At 47.9% G+C, this 15,696-nt stretch overlaps 1 protein-coding gene across 6 annotated transcripts in view; it reads left to right on the forward strand.

Moving 5' to 3' along the window:
• Positions 1-14,957, forward strand: part of LOC112453572 (protein tiptop) — a 149,042-nt gene extending 134,085 nt beyond the window's left edge. For 5 of the 6 annotated variants that reach the window (XM_025014384.1, XM_025014383.1, XM_025014387.1 and 2 more), the window contains 2 exons: positions 8,161-8,404; positions 10,532-14,957. In XM_025014384.1, the coding sequence (XP_024870152.1) occupies positions 8,161-8,404; positions 10,532-14,225 (3,938 nt within the window). In that variant the 3' untranslated portion in view covers positions 14,226-14,957. Of the gene's footprint in view, positions 1-8,160; positions 8,405-9,623; positions 9,756-10,531 lie in introns of those variants that run through there. The other variant, XM_025014388.1, reaches the window with a different exon arrangement.
• Positions 14,958-15,696: the final 739 nt, after the last annotated feature.

Genomic DNA, 15,696 nt, shown 5'->3' on the forward strand with positions numbered 1-15,696 from the left:
AAATGTCTTTGCTCGGTTATACCCCGCCGCCGCGCCGGTTGGTGTCCCTACCCTTCGCCGGGTCACTCATCATCCCGGATCTCTACGGACGTACGTTTCTAACGCGTTACTGCGACGTTGGCGCGACGTCTAATCGCGCGCGGACAATCCGCGTCCACGCCAGAACGAATTAATACACGAATCGAGTCGCACACCCTTGTCGTATGCACGCGCAAATTGGATTAGCATGCCGAGAGAACAAATGTGTTGAGAAAATGGGCTTTATTCCGTGGAATTTTGCTGAATTGCGCGAAACGATGAAACATCTTCATTTGTATTAATTTTTCTGTGACGTCAGGAGGCAAAATTAACTCTGAGCAGAATTAAAACTATTTATGCAAAACAGATCTATTTATGTATGCAATATCTTGTCGATACAATTCCTAACATCAAATTTGCGTTTACTTGTCTATTAAAGTAAACTAATTAGATTATATTCACTATCTTCATCGTTAAGAATTATAGAGCATCATGATAGTAGAAGAATTACAGCCGTTAGTTATCTTAATGAAACTTTAGATAATGATAATTTTATTTTTTCTTGGAAATACTGTGAAATTTTTTTGTACATATATATAGTTTACGCGCAAATGTTTATCATCAAAGCGAGATGTCACTGATAAAATTATATGTCAAAGTGTTAATCTCGCAAATGTTAATTAGCCATTACGCCATGATCGTCAATAGTAAATTACGAGCTATTAATGGGGCGCCTATCGACGATGTGGATCAACGAAAGGATCGACTTTAATTTAACAGTTTATGTGCGCGATACACATGCGGCGGCGTAACCTGCTATCATCCGATGAAAGCGCCCGCGATGGGAATGATCGCCAACAGGGTGATAAAGTCCTCACGATCGGTCTCTACGATAAATAATCACTCGATTGCGCGATGTTTTCACCCCCGCCGCGGTAATTTATCGGCACGCGCGTACGCTTAGTTAGCCAGGCTGTATCGCCGCGGCAGATACTTTTTCAGCACTGTTCCTTATTCACCGTATGGATAATATTATTACGTGAGATTGATAAGTACGTTCCTCGGGATCAGGTGTGTCAAACAATAATACGGCTCTATACGTTAGCTGGATCTTTCTTGTCAAAGTACCGAAAAATATCGTGTCGCATAAGGCGAGGCAAGCCGTGGGGATACCAACGTGTATCTTAATAAATTACAGTATACGTCCGCTGAATGATTACTAACCATCGGAAAACGACAATGGAAGCTACCGAGATTTTCGTCTAGAGACTATTGTCTGAGACTAGCTTTGGCTTCATGACGAGCACCAGTCGAATCAACGGATACCAAGTCGAAGTCGCGCATAGGCAGGCGTCCTATAGACGTCACATTTCGTAGCGCTCGGTCGAACGAAATGAAAAGCGCGAACGAAGCTCCGTGGATTGCGGCGCGTAATATTCGCGGCAGTTCGCGCGATTTTGTTACGAGGCGGCACGACAATTTCGCAGCAGAAACACCGGCCCCGGAAATCCAAGATCTCCGAGCTCGGTATTTCAAGGCGAGGGCAACTTGAAAGGGTAGCTGGAAGGCGGACGCGCGAAAGAGAGAGAGAGAGAGAGAGAGAGAGAGAAGAACGGAGAAAGATTTCGAGTACACGTAGAGAAGGCGACGGCAGCAGGGAAAAGCAATCGGGCGACGCGGATTCGGGGTTTTCACAGCCCTTGTCGATCGCGCGAGATTGAACGAGGCGTGTCCAAGTGCCGCGACTTCGGAATATCCGTGGAAAATTGAAGGAGAGCACGCTCTATGTGGATTCCGCTTCCAACGGACCCCGCAGCATGGCATGCTTCCGTCGATCGCTTTTTAAACGGTTAACCGATGGCCCCTACGCAGGCATTCCTATACATGTTTAATGCATATGAGACGGATTGAGTTGAAGTTTCATTTGATTAAGAAATGTTCACACATTTTCGGATGAGTAGCCTTAACTGAAAAATTTGTATGTATCTGCATAAAATAAATTTCACAGTCAGGAAAATTAACGTCTTTCAAAATTATACTCATTCCAAAACGGATGATCGCGCTACAAACTGCTTTTCAAAATAACTTTTGCAATTTCAAGAGTACCAGTATCCCATACATTTATCCTAATCTTAATCGTGCTTTTCTACTTGCATTTCTAATGGACGCGGGCCATCAATGTCGACAGCAATTTTTTTCGATGGGCCACCTCAGGAATTATACATATAGATATAGGATCTGATCAGGGAACATCATTTACGATGACGCGAGTAGCAGCGGAGGAACGCAGCAATGGGCTCGTAGGGGAAGGGGAAATTCGACAGACTGATGGAGTGAGTGTTGACTTAGGATAACAGTCGCCTCATCAGTCAATCAGTCAGGTAGACAACGGTAGGAAGGTACTCCGTCTTCGGTTGGAGCCTGTCGTCTTGTTCTGTTCACGTCGTCCTAAAGAACACCTAAGTGAGTCACGAATCTGACCACCTGACATTCAAGGGACTTAAGATCGAGGACCAAAATGAAGAAAAAAAAAAGAAAGATAGTAGGACAAGTCTGAAGGGATCGAATGCTAAAGAAGTCTGTTTGTGGTCCCCGATACCAAGTGCATTGATCTAATTCCTCGGATGTTTCTCGATGCATTTTCTTGAAGCGATATTGAGAACGAGTAAACAGTTGGTAGTTTAATTTTTATTAAGAATGTAAATTTTTTTCTTTCAAATTAAAATCTTAACCTTTGTCATTCAACTCAATTTACATCGAACAATGATTTTTAATTTTATCTTATTTTTTTGCGATGTATTTAGATATGAGATGTTGGTTTAAAAAATTACAACTCAAATAGCAACAGTTTTTTCTTATTTAATGCATATAGGTATTAGACTAGGTAAAATTGTACTAATCGGCTATATTGCTCTATTTCTATCACAATAATTGTTATTCAATTTATTTACAACGGCATTTTAAATACATGTTATTCTAAGAATATCTTATAATCGTCTTCTCCGTCCAAACTCTCGAAACAAGAGTGATATTCTTCTGAGCTTGAAACGCGACCCTCCCGATCGATCTGAAAAATCTGGATCATCACTTGAGGAAGTCGTAAATCAACGTCTTGTATCTCTCGAATACGGATTGAGTATGAGGCTTTCAAAGCCGGTTGCTCCGAGAGAAGGAGGAATCGCGCGGGGTGCGCGCGAGGGGGTGAGGGGGAAGAGAGGGGGGAAGAGGGAAGCGAAAGAGACACGGAAAGAAGGACAGAAGGCACGCGCGAGGGAGAGAGGAAGAGGCGCGGAGGAAGGAGAAAACGGATTCACCCGTCAGTCACTCTCTGGCAGACCGCGAGAGAATCACAATGCGAGGCCTCCCTCTTCTCGCCGTCCCTCTTCGTCCTTCTGTCCGCCCGTCCGTTCGTCCGTCTGTCTGCCTGTCCATCCGTTCGTCTCTTCGTCTGCCTCCTGTCACTCTCCCCGCCAGCCTTCCGACGGTTCTCGCATCAGAAATTCATCTCCTCTCCTGTCCTCCTCCGGGTTCTCCTTTTGTTCCTTCCCTGCCGCCGCAGCCGCCGGCTTGTTATTATGTACTGTTTTATTGCCAGGACGTTGCTAAAGTTCGACCCGGTTACTTGCCCCGGCGTGGCGTCATTGCTGCCGAGAGAAAGAGAGAAAGAGAGAGGCAGAAAAGATCCGCGCCTCCCCGGGATATTCGCCGAGATAACCGTGCGCGAGTAGTACTACTTATCAAAGATCCGTCTCGGAAGGCGTCCCGGCAACTTTGCTCGGCCGTCCCGACGTGGAAGAGACGAGAAATTAACTTCGTGCACCGTGAAGCCGATGCAGCTCTCGCGAAGATCTTTTCTGATGTACGCAGCTCTACATTCTAACACGGTGGTTATGTAATTACCGGTATCCACCGACGGCCTGTCTGACAATGAGAAACAGAGTAAAGGCCGGCGGATGTTCGTGCACGTAGTAGCTCCCACACAGTTGATTGTGAATGTCTAGTACATACATTGAATCGATAGATATAAAGTAATTTCTGAAGGGAGAATTTTTTTTATGCGTGATACATCACACTTTGTCCAGATTCCAGAGGGATTGATATAGTTTGATGTTCTACTGAAATAATGTGTTTAGATTATCCTCAAAACTTGAGCTTTTAATGGCTTTTTAAAATATGATATATTGTACAACTGCTATTTATAGTTTTTAATATTGCTTCTTTTCTAATTGTGACTTTAATCGTGCCGAGTTGTGTCGTTACATCATATTTACAGAAAGAATTCGGTATCTTATGCTTAAAAGCTGCCGCTCTGCATATCAGATTTCCTACAAACAATTAAACAGACACCTCGCGTTATAAATTTTCTTACCGGATGAACGTTCGGCGTAGATGCTAATTACAAGCAAACCTAACTGATTTAGCGCGTTGATTGCGCGTAAATCACTAGAGTACACAAGCTGACACTAGTGTGGATGCCTATGAACGCTAAAATTTACGCTTTACTTACGGCCGCAATTTATGAACATGCACTCTAAAGGATCCTTGTCTTAACATCTTATTTTTCGTTCTGCCATTTGTAAGGCTTACCGCGTTTCATCTCGACGACTCGTTCCGCCTTCGTACGTCTAAGAGTGACAAATCGTTTTCCGGAAGAATGGCCTCAAAAGAATACATTCAAAAATTGACGGAAAATAATCAGTTCTATTCTGAATTTTTAAAGATGTATTATTATATTACATCACGTTACGAAAGATTATGTAAGAAATAAATATCACAGATTTAATTTAATCTGTGATAAGTTAAGGAAATTCTCTATTTGCTAAACTTTCTGTATATTTGATACTGATTGCTAAATAAATTAAATTAAGGTTTTTTTAAATAAAATTAAGGAAATATGAATAATTGCAAGCATTATTTTAAATCTCGCCGGCCTTGAAATTCTTTATATATTGTAATTCTTTTTATAATTTGCGATAATGGAATTTATTTGTATGCATTCAATCAAAAGTGACTAATATTCCTATTAACCCGCGACGTTAACGCAATTATCTAAGGCCAAGTTTTATACTACGTAGTTTTTTTCACAATATATACGCTCTCACAGCTTCGCATACAGAAGTTCGGAATTTATCAGCAATTAGCAACTGCCGATCGTCCTCGCGAATAGCGAGCGTGACTAGCTCAGTTGTTCGACTTACGACTAGCTTACAGGATAGCTAATACCGTCGTGGTACCAATACCAGTTAGCCCTTGGTACATCACCTACATGTGTACGCCAATATATGCAGGTGTCTGCTATCTATATCCGTAACTCGTGCGCAAGTTCGTCGTGGAAGGCAGGCGAGGAGAGGCACGACAAAAGGGCGAAAGGGGGAAACAGGGAATGCGCAGAGACACACATTTATAAAGAAAGAAAAGAAGAAAGAGAGAGGGAATGCACAGAAAAATCAAGTAGAGATCGTAACGGGCTTGAAAGCGGATGCTTCGCCGATAAGACTAATTATTGTTCTGGACCAAGAGTCGTAGGCGGGCTATTGGCGCAGAACCATCGCCATCGTAGATAGCGCGACCCGCTCTCCGCATAGCACAGGCCCGCTAATACGCTGCGCTTCTTTTCTAACGTGCAGCGGGTTCGGGTGAGCCAAGGACAGGAGGAGCCGGATATCGGCCAGTAGCATCTCGCCGAGTGTCAAGACTCGGCCGCTTTTAAGCTCGGTACGCCACGCTCCTCGTTCCCGAGGCGTATCTTACCGGCGGGCTACGTCCGGGATGTGCAACCCGGTGCGGTCCTTGTTAGTGGTCTGCCAATAGCCCCGCACGAACTCCGCTCGTGCGAGCATTTGCATCCTACTGAGCCCGACGTCGACATCCGATCGATCCTGATCGCCGGTGAAATACTTTCGAGTCGCGGAACTCTCGGTGACCCTTGTCATTACGATTGGGTCGGTGCTCTAATAAACTAAAGTCTCCGTGGCTTCAGAATATAATACAATAAAAAAGTCATCGGAATATATACTTTATTTCTTTCAAAAAAAATTAAATATGGCTCGTCACTATGGATCGATTGTACAATAAGTAGAGAATCTTGCCTTTCTGATGAACGCTTGTGAACAATTATTTTTTTCATGTAATATTCGCACACGTGTACGTATAAAAACCGTATCAAGATGTTAGTTGCTGCTTCCAGAAATGGAGTAACGGAGTAACGCTCGTTGAAATCTCTGGCTGGAGACGAAGGTGGCGCAGTGCTAACGGTTACGTTATTGAAATTTCAAAACAGTATCACTTCGAATTCAGCTATCACGGGCAAGAGACAAGCGGGTGGTTAGGGAGGGATAGAAAATGAGCGGCAGGCAAATACTAGATTCCACGGATTCGCGATCAAGCGCCCGTAGGGGACTCCGAAAGGGTAGAAGACGGACCGCGCTCTCGTAGCGGGCGGGGCTGCCCGCCGGTGGTCCGCCCGCTCGGTTCCTCGACTTCTTGCATTCCCCTCTTCGATACGCGTCCGGATCCAAGCGATCCTCCGAGAGGTCCTCCTTTTATCTCCTCTCGTCGTCGCCCCGTCGTTCTCTCCGTGGTCGTGCACCTTCTCGCCGTCCTATGACTGGGTTCCAACCGGATCGGCGCGGCCAGTCGCTTCCATCGAATGGTCCGCGCCGGGGCACCGGGAGAATCGCTCCCGGTAGAGAGACAATGGACAATGGGGACATAAATCTGCGTAATTAGTTGCTGATGCACCCGCGGATCAATGTGCGATCTCCTTTCTCTCCCTCTTCCGTGGCCTGTCCGCGGACAAACGATCGTTTGGTTGGTCACTCGGCAAAGTAGGACGGTGCTCCTGGTTGTCCCCACCCTCTACGAGGGGAGGTGTGCTGACCACCTTCCGCTCTCGCCCTGCTCTCGCGGCTTGGCTTGGCGATTGCTCGCGACCGAGGACACGAGGCACTCCCTTCTTCAGAAAGGATGTGCCGGGAGCAAGATGGCGACTAGAAGTTGGACCCCACGTTGGACCCGAGTATTCACGTCCGGGTCTGTCAAGTATAGCTTACTTTCGTTGGTTATCAGATGACTGTACGATAATAATTTAATGAAACGTTCTAGTGAATGCGTAGTCAATATTTAAATCGTGGTGTAACACGCCGTTTATTAGATACGATATGATGTAGAATTTCCGAGCAAAATTTACGCAATGTATTTCCCCCGCAAATATTTGTTGATCTTAGATTAGGTCATGTTCTCTCCGCACAGTCGCAAAGCGACAGTTCTGCCGTTCATTACCAAGGGTTCAAATGGAAACGATTTGATTAAAACTCATAATGCAGATGATGGAACTCCTTGTCCCGCCACACAATACCTCGTCGTCGTCGACGTCGACGTATCCGACATAGCTCGCATTTTCTCTTTCTTCCTCTCCCTCTTGGGCGTCGTATTCGCCGTCGTCGCCATCGTCGTCGTCGTCGTCGTCGTCGTCGTCGTCGTCGTCGTCGTCGCTGTCGTCGCGAAAGGCTGATAAATGAACCGATAGTGCCATTGTGTTACTCGCCATCTAAACCTTTATATCACTCCTAGGTACTTAGCTTCGTCATTTCTCAGTATCTCCACTCCTAGGTCGTACGTTCTTCTCCGCTCTTCTATCAAGATACGGCGGGTGACAGGAGGATTTGATTCGCGTCCTACATCAACGATCTCCGCGCAGAAAAGACGATACACGATGTCGTCAACCGATACGTATTCGCGCTCGATTTTTTTTATTTCTAAATTACTTGGTAGTACATAAGTATATCCTGCAATACAAGTTTGCTCGCTTGTCACGCAAGATTATACTGACAGGAAACATTTTCCTCTCCGTAACGATACACTCATATATCGTATTTTTCACGTCCAACGTCTTATCTGCAAGTGTAATAGAAAATTCGCCGATGGGTCAATGAGATATCTAGATTGGCAATGCGACTTAACTACTTCTGCGTTCCGTTATAGAAGTGGCACCGATAAACTATTCGTTGTACAAGCATTTAATAGAAATGTAGCAACACGCTGTTATTTCATGAAATGTGGCATGTTAATGGAGTAGTTCTTTTTTTTTTCAATTACGATTGATCTAATAATCTAATTCGCTGCTTCGTTGATTTGTTTCAGGGGAGGACGGCGTCGAAGGCTCTGCGCCCGGTACGGACCTCCAAGGCGAGGAGGGCGATTGCGTCGACGAGGATGGTCCCATTAGCCCCAGCGAAAGGGGCTGCGCGCCCGCTGCGAAGGAGGACGAGGATGCCGAGGGAACGGACGAAGAGGACGATGAGGAGGCATCGCCACCTACGCCCCCGCCTTCCGCCACCTCGAGGTTAAACCCGACTATCCTGCGAGACACGGGACCTCCGGATAGGTAAATCTTGCATTTGTATAATTTTCTATCCGTGTACAATTGATGTTCTGTGCATATAACTGCTCTATCTTGATGATTGCTGAGAAACACGATCACAAAAAAGGGCGTATCAGAAAAGAAATAGGTGCTCATTTATTTTTAGACCAAGTATTCGGTAAAAAAAAATTATTGAAACTTGAAAGACTTGATTATGCCAAGAAGCTAAAAGATATTCTATCGATATACAGTAATGACCAGAAACATCACTCGTGCAATCTCAAACGTGTTGTCAAACGAGTAGTGACAACTGTTATTCGCACTGTCTCAGTAGCATTTATACTCGTATCAATTTTCTTTGGTTTTCCTTATTACATTTGTCAGTCGAATGTGTCTCTGCCTATATATGCGTGCTATACTCGATGCCTATATATACATGTTTCTGTCCGCGTGCCCGACACGTGGGTGTTACGTCCGCGAAGATAGGGACACTCGACGTTAACCGTGCGAGGTAGCGGTCCGTGCAAGCCAGCCGCGGATAACCACGTGCGAGCGATGCCTCCGCGCAAATCACTTACGGCGGTCGTAGAAGCGACGCGTAATGTCGGGCATAAAGTCGGAGGCTCGTACCTAAATTTCGCTCGACGTTGTCTCCCGGCGACTCATTAGTCGGTGCTTTATCCGGACGCGGAGACTCCTTCTAATAAAGCATCTAAATCATCGCGAGCCGCGCCGACGCGACACCGCGAGCTTTTTGATGTTCGCCGTCGTCGGGCGCCCCTCGCGTATGTACACGCGGCGTCTTTGTTTAAGAGCAACAAATCGTCACGAGGCCTCACTCGTAAATATGTGTATGCGCGAGGTAAGCGTCGGGCGGCGAGGGTTAAGTGGTAACGGAACGAGCGGCCGGGCGGACGGACGGGCGAGGCTCCGGGATAGGGATAAATAAGCCGGTGTTGGAGTTGATATCGGTGTCTGCCGCGCGCGACGTCACACGGCTAATAGAGATAGGCACGTGTTACACATCGTCCCACACCAACGATGCCCCACTAGCAGGCGCGCTGCCTCCTAACCGGGGGCGGCGGTGGCGGTGGCGCCCCCGCCCCCCCGCGTACACCCGCGCCGTCCCGCCAGCCCCCAAAAACTTCCCCTGCATGCGTGGCAGCGGTCCCCTTTCATCTCGCGGCACGCATTCGGCATTCAGTCAGGGACAGTCAGTTACGAGCGAGCCGTCGACAGGCCTGGAACACCGCGCCGCATCGCGTCCCGAGGCCTCGCACAATCCATTACGACAACCGCGCTGAGCTCTAATCGTTCCGGCCACGTGCTCCCTTCCGACAGTCGATCCTCGCGTGCGTTGATGACGTTGCGACAGGTATCGATCGCTTTCGCACACTCGGCGACTCCGACCAATCCGCACGGTTTTTGTCGCGAGCTGGATGACTAACGTTCATCGTCAGAGAACGCGCAATTAATCGTAATTTGTCCACGGACGATCGAGGCTCCGTTACCTCGCGAGCGTAACGTACTCGCGGCCGCGGTGAGCACACATATTCTAAAATCGACGAATAATTCATCGCGTAACGTAGTGTGGTTTCGTTTTTGATGTCGATAATAATCTGTCATATCCTGTTGTAATGTCCGTCGCGGTAATACTTACAAGGTACGTTTATGTGTTATGCGCATTTCGCGTGTACGCGCCAGCAACGACAGACGTTTTCATGCGTGAATTATCCATCGCTGTTACCATCGTTGCAACACGCTAACGTCTCTAGGCTCTATTTATCACGCGAGCCTTTTTTCCGTTTACCTCCACCGATGATTCCGGGTATCCGTCGTCCCCATCACACAGTACGGCGAAAGCTGTTTGCGTAGTAATTCCTACAGCGGACGCTTATGAAATATTAACGTCACGGCGTCACCTGCGTTATGCAGCGGCGCTCGCGGATCGGTTACAAGAAAATTATCGCGCGATTATCATGATTAATGACCGCCGCTCGACTGTGAACGTTTCGTATTTTTACACCAAGCTCCGATAAGATTCGTTTCCATCCATCATAGCCACTTCGAATCCTAAAGAGATCTCGAAGGAGGGATACGCGCTCCCGTATACTCGAAAATTATAGCGCTCGGTATCGTTTGCAATTTCAGGGAGCCAATGAGTCCGCGCTGTCCCTCGAGAGATTCTCGGGAATCATCCGGTCCGGCGACCGGAAGTCCCCCGCCACCTGCTACCAGGAGCAGCGCGAGCCCGGTCAGTCCAAGTAGTATCGTGCCTCTACCCCTTGGAACTCACTCCCTGCTACCACCCCACTCTGCAGCGGTCATGGCGGCGTATCTGCAACAAACCCATCAGCGCCTCCTCCTCGGCCACTCGCCCTTATCGCGTGGCTCGGTATCGCCGTTGGTCTCCTCCTCGTGTTCACCACCAGCCGCCACCCCCGGCCTCCTGGTGTCGCCTACCAGCGTCGGGGAGATCTCACCGTCGGCGACACCCCTGCCGGCTGTGCTGGACTTTAGCACGAGGAAAACGTCCTCGACCGAGGAGGACGAGGAAGAGCAAATATTAAATCTCAGCAAACCACCTACGCCGTCTTCCTCGACGGAGACGAACAATGGTCCGTTGGATCTTTCGGTACCCAGCAGGAAACGACCCGGCCCGGAAGACTCGCCGCCACCGCCACCGCGCAAGTCATCGAGACTGGCCTCCACGACAAGTTCCTCGAGCCATCAGGAAACAGCACCGGGAGTCACGTCATCCGGTTTCGGTAGACCGCCCGTCGTGTCTCCCTGGACGTCTCCGGTGGTGGCCTCGCACTTTCCGTACTTCGCCGCAGCGGTAGCGGCAGCAGCTACTAGTCAGCAGCAGCTTTCGCCGAAGAGTACCAGCGGGGTGGTGGATCATCATCAGCTCTGGAACGGGAAGATGAAGCCGCCAGCCGCGTTAGAAAAGCCCTATCAACCCAGCGAAGCTACAAAGGCACTCGAGAAAATGAGCGAGCTGAGTAAGCTGGGCGGCGAGGATCTTTTCAGGTCGTCTTCCGGAAGCGGTGCCGCGACGGGTACCAACGCGCCGGCGACGACGTCCAGCAGTCGTCATAGCGCTTGGCAGTCCCACTGGTTGAATAAAGGTGCCGATCAAGCGAAGGATGTTCTGAAATGCGTGTGGTGCAAACAGAGCTTCCCGACTTTGGCTGCAATGACGACGCACATGAAGGAGGCGAAGCATTGCGGCGTGAACATGCCGGTCCCACCACCAGCGCCAGGAATGCACTCACAACAGACGACGATGCCGACCATACCACCGCCTCAACAGCCGCATCAACCACAGACATCCACCGGCAATACCGGCAGTAACAATTCGGCCACACCTAGCAACAAACAAAGTCCATCCGATTTGAATTTACTGATCAAGGAAACGATGCCGCTGCCGCGAAAGCTCGTGCGAGGTCAGGATGTCTGGTTGGGCAAGGGTGCCGAACAAACGCGGCAGATTCTGAAGTGCATGTGGTGCGGACAGAGCTTCCGCTCGCTAGCCGAGATGACTTCGCATATGCAACAAACGCAACATTACACAAACATCATCTCTCAAGAACAGATAATATCCTGGAAATCATCGGACGAAAGCAAGGGCGGTAGTGCTACCGGTGCTGCCGGAGGTGGCGGAAGTGTCGCCGGGGGAGGAGGCGGCGCAGGAGGACCGCCAGGAGGAGGGTCCGGACCTCACAGCGGAAACAACGGTGGTCCCGGTCCCGGCGCCACGAGCAGTCACGTTAGCGCCGTGCTGACCTGCAAGGTTTGCGATCAAGCGTTTAGCTCCCTGAAGGAGTTGAGCAATCATATGGTAAAAAATTCGCATTACAAGGAACATATAATGCGCTCGATCACTGAAAGCGGCGGACGTCGACGGCAGACGCGCGAGAAGCGGAAAAAGTCACTGCCCGTGAGAAAATTGCTGGAGCTGGAACGTGCGCAGAACGAATTCAAGAACGGTGACGCTGCCGTCGGTCTAACACACAGCCTCGGCAAACACGCCGGTAGAATCACGTGCGAGAAGTGCGGCGACAAGATCGAGACTCCGCTTTTTGTGGAGCACATACGTCAATGTATCGGGGCGGGCACGGTCGGCGCCAATCAGCGAAACTTCCTGAAGAACGCGCTCATGTCCAATCATTTGCCCGCGACGTTACCGCCGGCCGAAAGCGGACGTAAGAGCGTCAACGAGGAAACGTCTTCGATATCGTCGAGACACCACCGATCTCCATCTTCGGCCAGCGACGCGACGACACCGGGAAAAGATACTCCTACACCGACCGCTAACGAGACTACCGCTCCGCTAGGTACCTCGCCGTCAGTTTTGAACGCAATAGAGAAGCTCATCGAGAAGAGTTTCGATTCTCGCGTGAGGCACGGCACGCCCGGCTTGCATCACACTCAGCCCGGCGCGCCGATAGGTACGAGCATACTCAAGCGTTTGGGCATCGACGAGAGCGTGGATTACACGAAACCTCTGGTGGATCCGCAAACGATGAATCTACTTCGATCTTATCAACAGCAGCATCAGCAGCAACATTATAACGCCAACGCCGCGGCGAGAAGGGAACGAAGCGGCAGCGAGTCCAGTTCGATATCAGAGCGAGGAAGCGGCAGGACGGATACCATGACACCGGAGAGACGCATGGACCTGTCTAATGCGAGTCACGAAAGACACTCGAGTTCCCTGTCTCATCATCATCGCGTCACTCCCGAGAAGCAGGCCACCCCGTTACCTAGTCGCCGTCATCAAACCACGGAGGAGTCCGGGGACGAGGAGTCGTCTACCGTGGTGGTGAAGAAAGAACCGAGGGACGAGGAGACAGAGGAGCGAGGCGCGACCGAGGAAGAGCAACAGCAGTCGCAGTCGACGAGGGAGGTGTTCGTGAAGAAGGAAATAGTAGACGACTGCAGAGACGAGGAGGATCAGAGTTCCTACAATCACCGACGAAGCAGCATCCATGAGACGCCGGAGGACGGTCGAGAAGTTCTGTCGCCTCGCATGAATCCACCTACGCCCCGGCCGACCAGCCAGGTGGAACAGGTCGCGCGTAGCCCTTGTAGGAACAGCACGAGCAGTCCTACCAGCAGCGACCGATCGGTCACACCGCGGGGTACGCCTGACACTAAGGCATCTAGCAGTCTCGGAGCGCTCTCTTCCATGTTCGACAGCTTGTCCGGCGGTGGCGGTGGTGGCGGCGGTAACAACATCGACTCGCAAGGACGTAAAACAAGTAGCCATCCTCTCGCGGCCTTGCAGAAATTATGCGATAAAACGGAAACGCGAGGTCCCGGTGCTAGCGGAGCTTCGAGATCCGGGGGTGGTTCCGGAGCCAGCACCATCGGTTCGGGCAGCGGTAGCACAGTAGGGGTGACCGGTCCGGGTCCCGGGCCGACGCCAGGTGCTATCTTGGCTTTCAGCTGGGCCTGTAATGATGCCGTGGTCACCGCGGATTCAATAATGAAGTGTGCATTCTGCGATACACCCTTCATTTCGAAAGGTGCATACAGGCACCACCTGTCCAAGATGCACTTTGTCAAGGACGGCGTCATCCCCGATCCATTGACCATCGGTAGGTCGGCGGCAGCAGCCGCGGCCGCAGCCGCCGCGGCGGTTTCCCAGGGCACTTCCGGCGGGCCGAGTCGCAACTCCTCGTCGCCGCCGACGTCGCAGCGCAACAAGTCGCCGCCGCTTCCGCAGGCGAACGGCAGCCCGTCGCAGTCAGCGGCCTCACCCCTCGAGGAGAGCCCGCACTCCAAATTTCTCAAGTATACGGAGCTGGCAAAGCAATTGTCCAGCAAATACGTATAGTCCGAGCCCCGTAAGTAGCGGTGCCATTTGTACATAAGTGTATCTATACTGTAACGACTGTAAAACTAGCGATGTGAAAATTTTCATCCCCTACCCCGCGAACACCGCCGCGCCGAACGACGTCGTCGCGCATCCGACGTCTTCGGGTTTATGCTTAAAGAGGCTGTGTCGTGGCTATATCGATAATAGGAGCTTTTATAATTGCAAAATTATTTCACATTATCATCTATGCATTTGGGACAAATCCCGTTGCGTGTAAGATGAGATTAATCAAATTGTAATATTCGTAGTTTTTTATCATTAATTTTCTTCTGATCACATACGATATATTTTTACGGATCAAAGATCCGTATGAAATGAATGTAAATTTGAGTTTAAATTTCGGTGCCATAAGAACGAAAGATGATTTTTATGTTTAAAAGAATAGAGAAAAAATCTTTTTTCGCACGTTTATAGCACTGAAAATTGAACTTATCAATTTTACCTTTTAATCATTACAGATTTCTGTATGAACCCCTTTTGTATTTTCTATTTGCTCAATAAAAAATACAAAATATAGATAATATTATACGTTGACAATTATAATTTATTGCTAGAGAGGGCTACAAGAATTAACTAGTGATATAAAAAAAATCAATTGGTGATTAGAGTCATGTCATATATTACCGTTGGCAAAGAATTATCTTTTATTTTGTATAAAATTATATATTATATAAAATATGATATGATTCATTATAGATGTAATTATTTTATTAAAAATATAAATTTTTATTTATGCGAACGTACACACTATTTGAATAAAATTTATAATTAAAACACAAAATTTCTTACATTTACAATGTTAGTAAATAAAGTTGATTAAATTTTCTTTTTGCAACAGAATCCTTTCTTCAATTTGACTTTTTGACACAATCTTGGCATTCTTTTAATTAATTTTTATATATATTCTTTTCCAGTGTTATATCCCCCCTCCTCTCTCAGGCCTCTTGTACAATTTTCCAAAGATCTTTAAAAATCAAATATTTCTTACGTATAGCTCTATGCATAAGAGCTCGATTAGATTTAAATATGACAACTGAGATGACCTATTAATATTTTGCAAAATTCCTTCGCATTCTTTTTATTTCAAGTACATCTTGCAAAGCTTGGAAGTTTTAGATTATTATCCATCTGTATTATGAATTCCTTACTAATTAATTCCTGCTGAATGAATGGTATAATTTTCGAGAACTTCTTTGTACTGCATTTTCTTGAAAATATCAGTGATTTGATACGTACCGTAATCTCTTCATAGAAAAACACGGAGGAATCTATAGCCGAGGTTAAATTGTCAAACTTAAGGTTGCTTGTCATTTTGCAAAAAATCAATTTAATAAACTTTATTTCTTAACATTAAACATATATATAATTTTATTTTTGTTTTAATTTTAAAGCCTCGCCACTGCACTCTTTCAGCCTAAATGTGGATATC

Source organism: Temnothorax curvispinosus, unplaced genomic scaffold, assembly GCF_003070985.1.
Source record: "Temnothorax curvispinosus isolate PA1 unplaced genomic scaffold, ASM307098v1 QBEX01004528.1, whole genome shotgun sequence".
Classification (NCBI taxonomy): Eukaryota; Metazoa; Arthropoda; class Insecta; order Hymenoptera; family Formicidae; genus Temnothorax; species Temnothorax curvispinosus.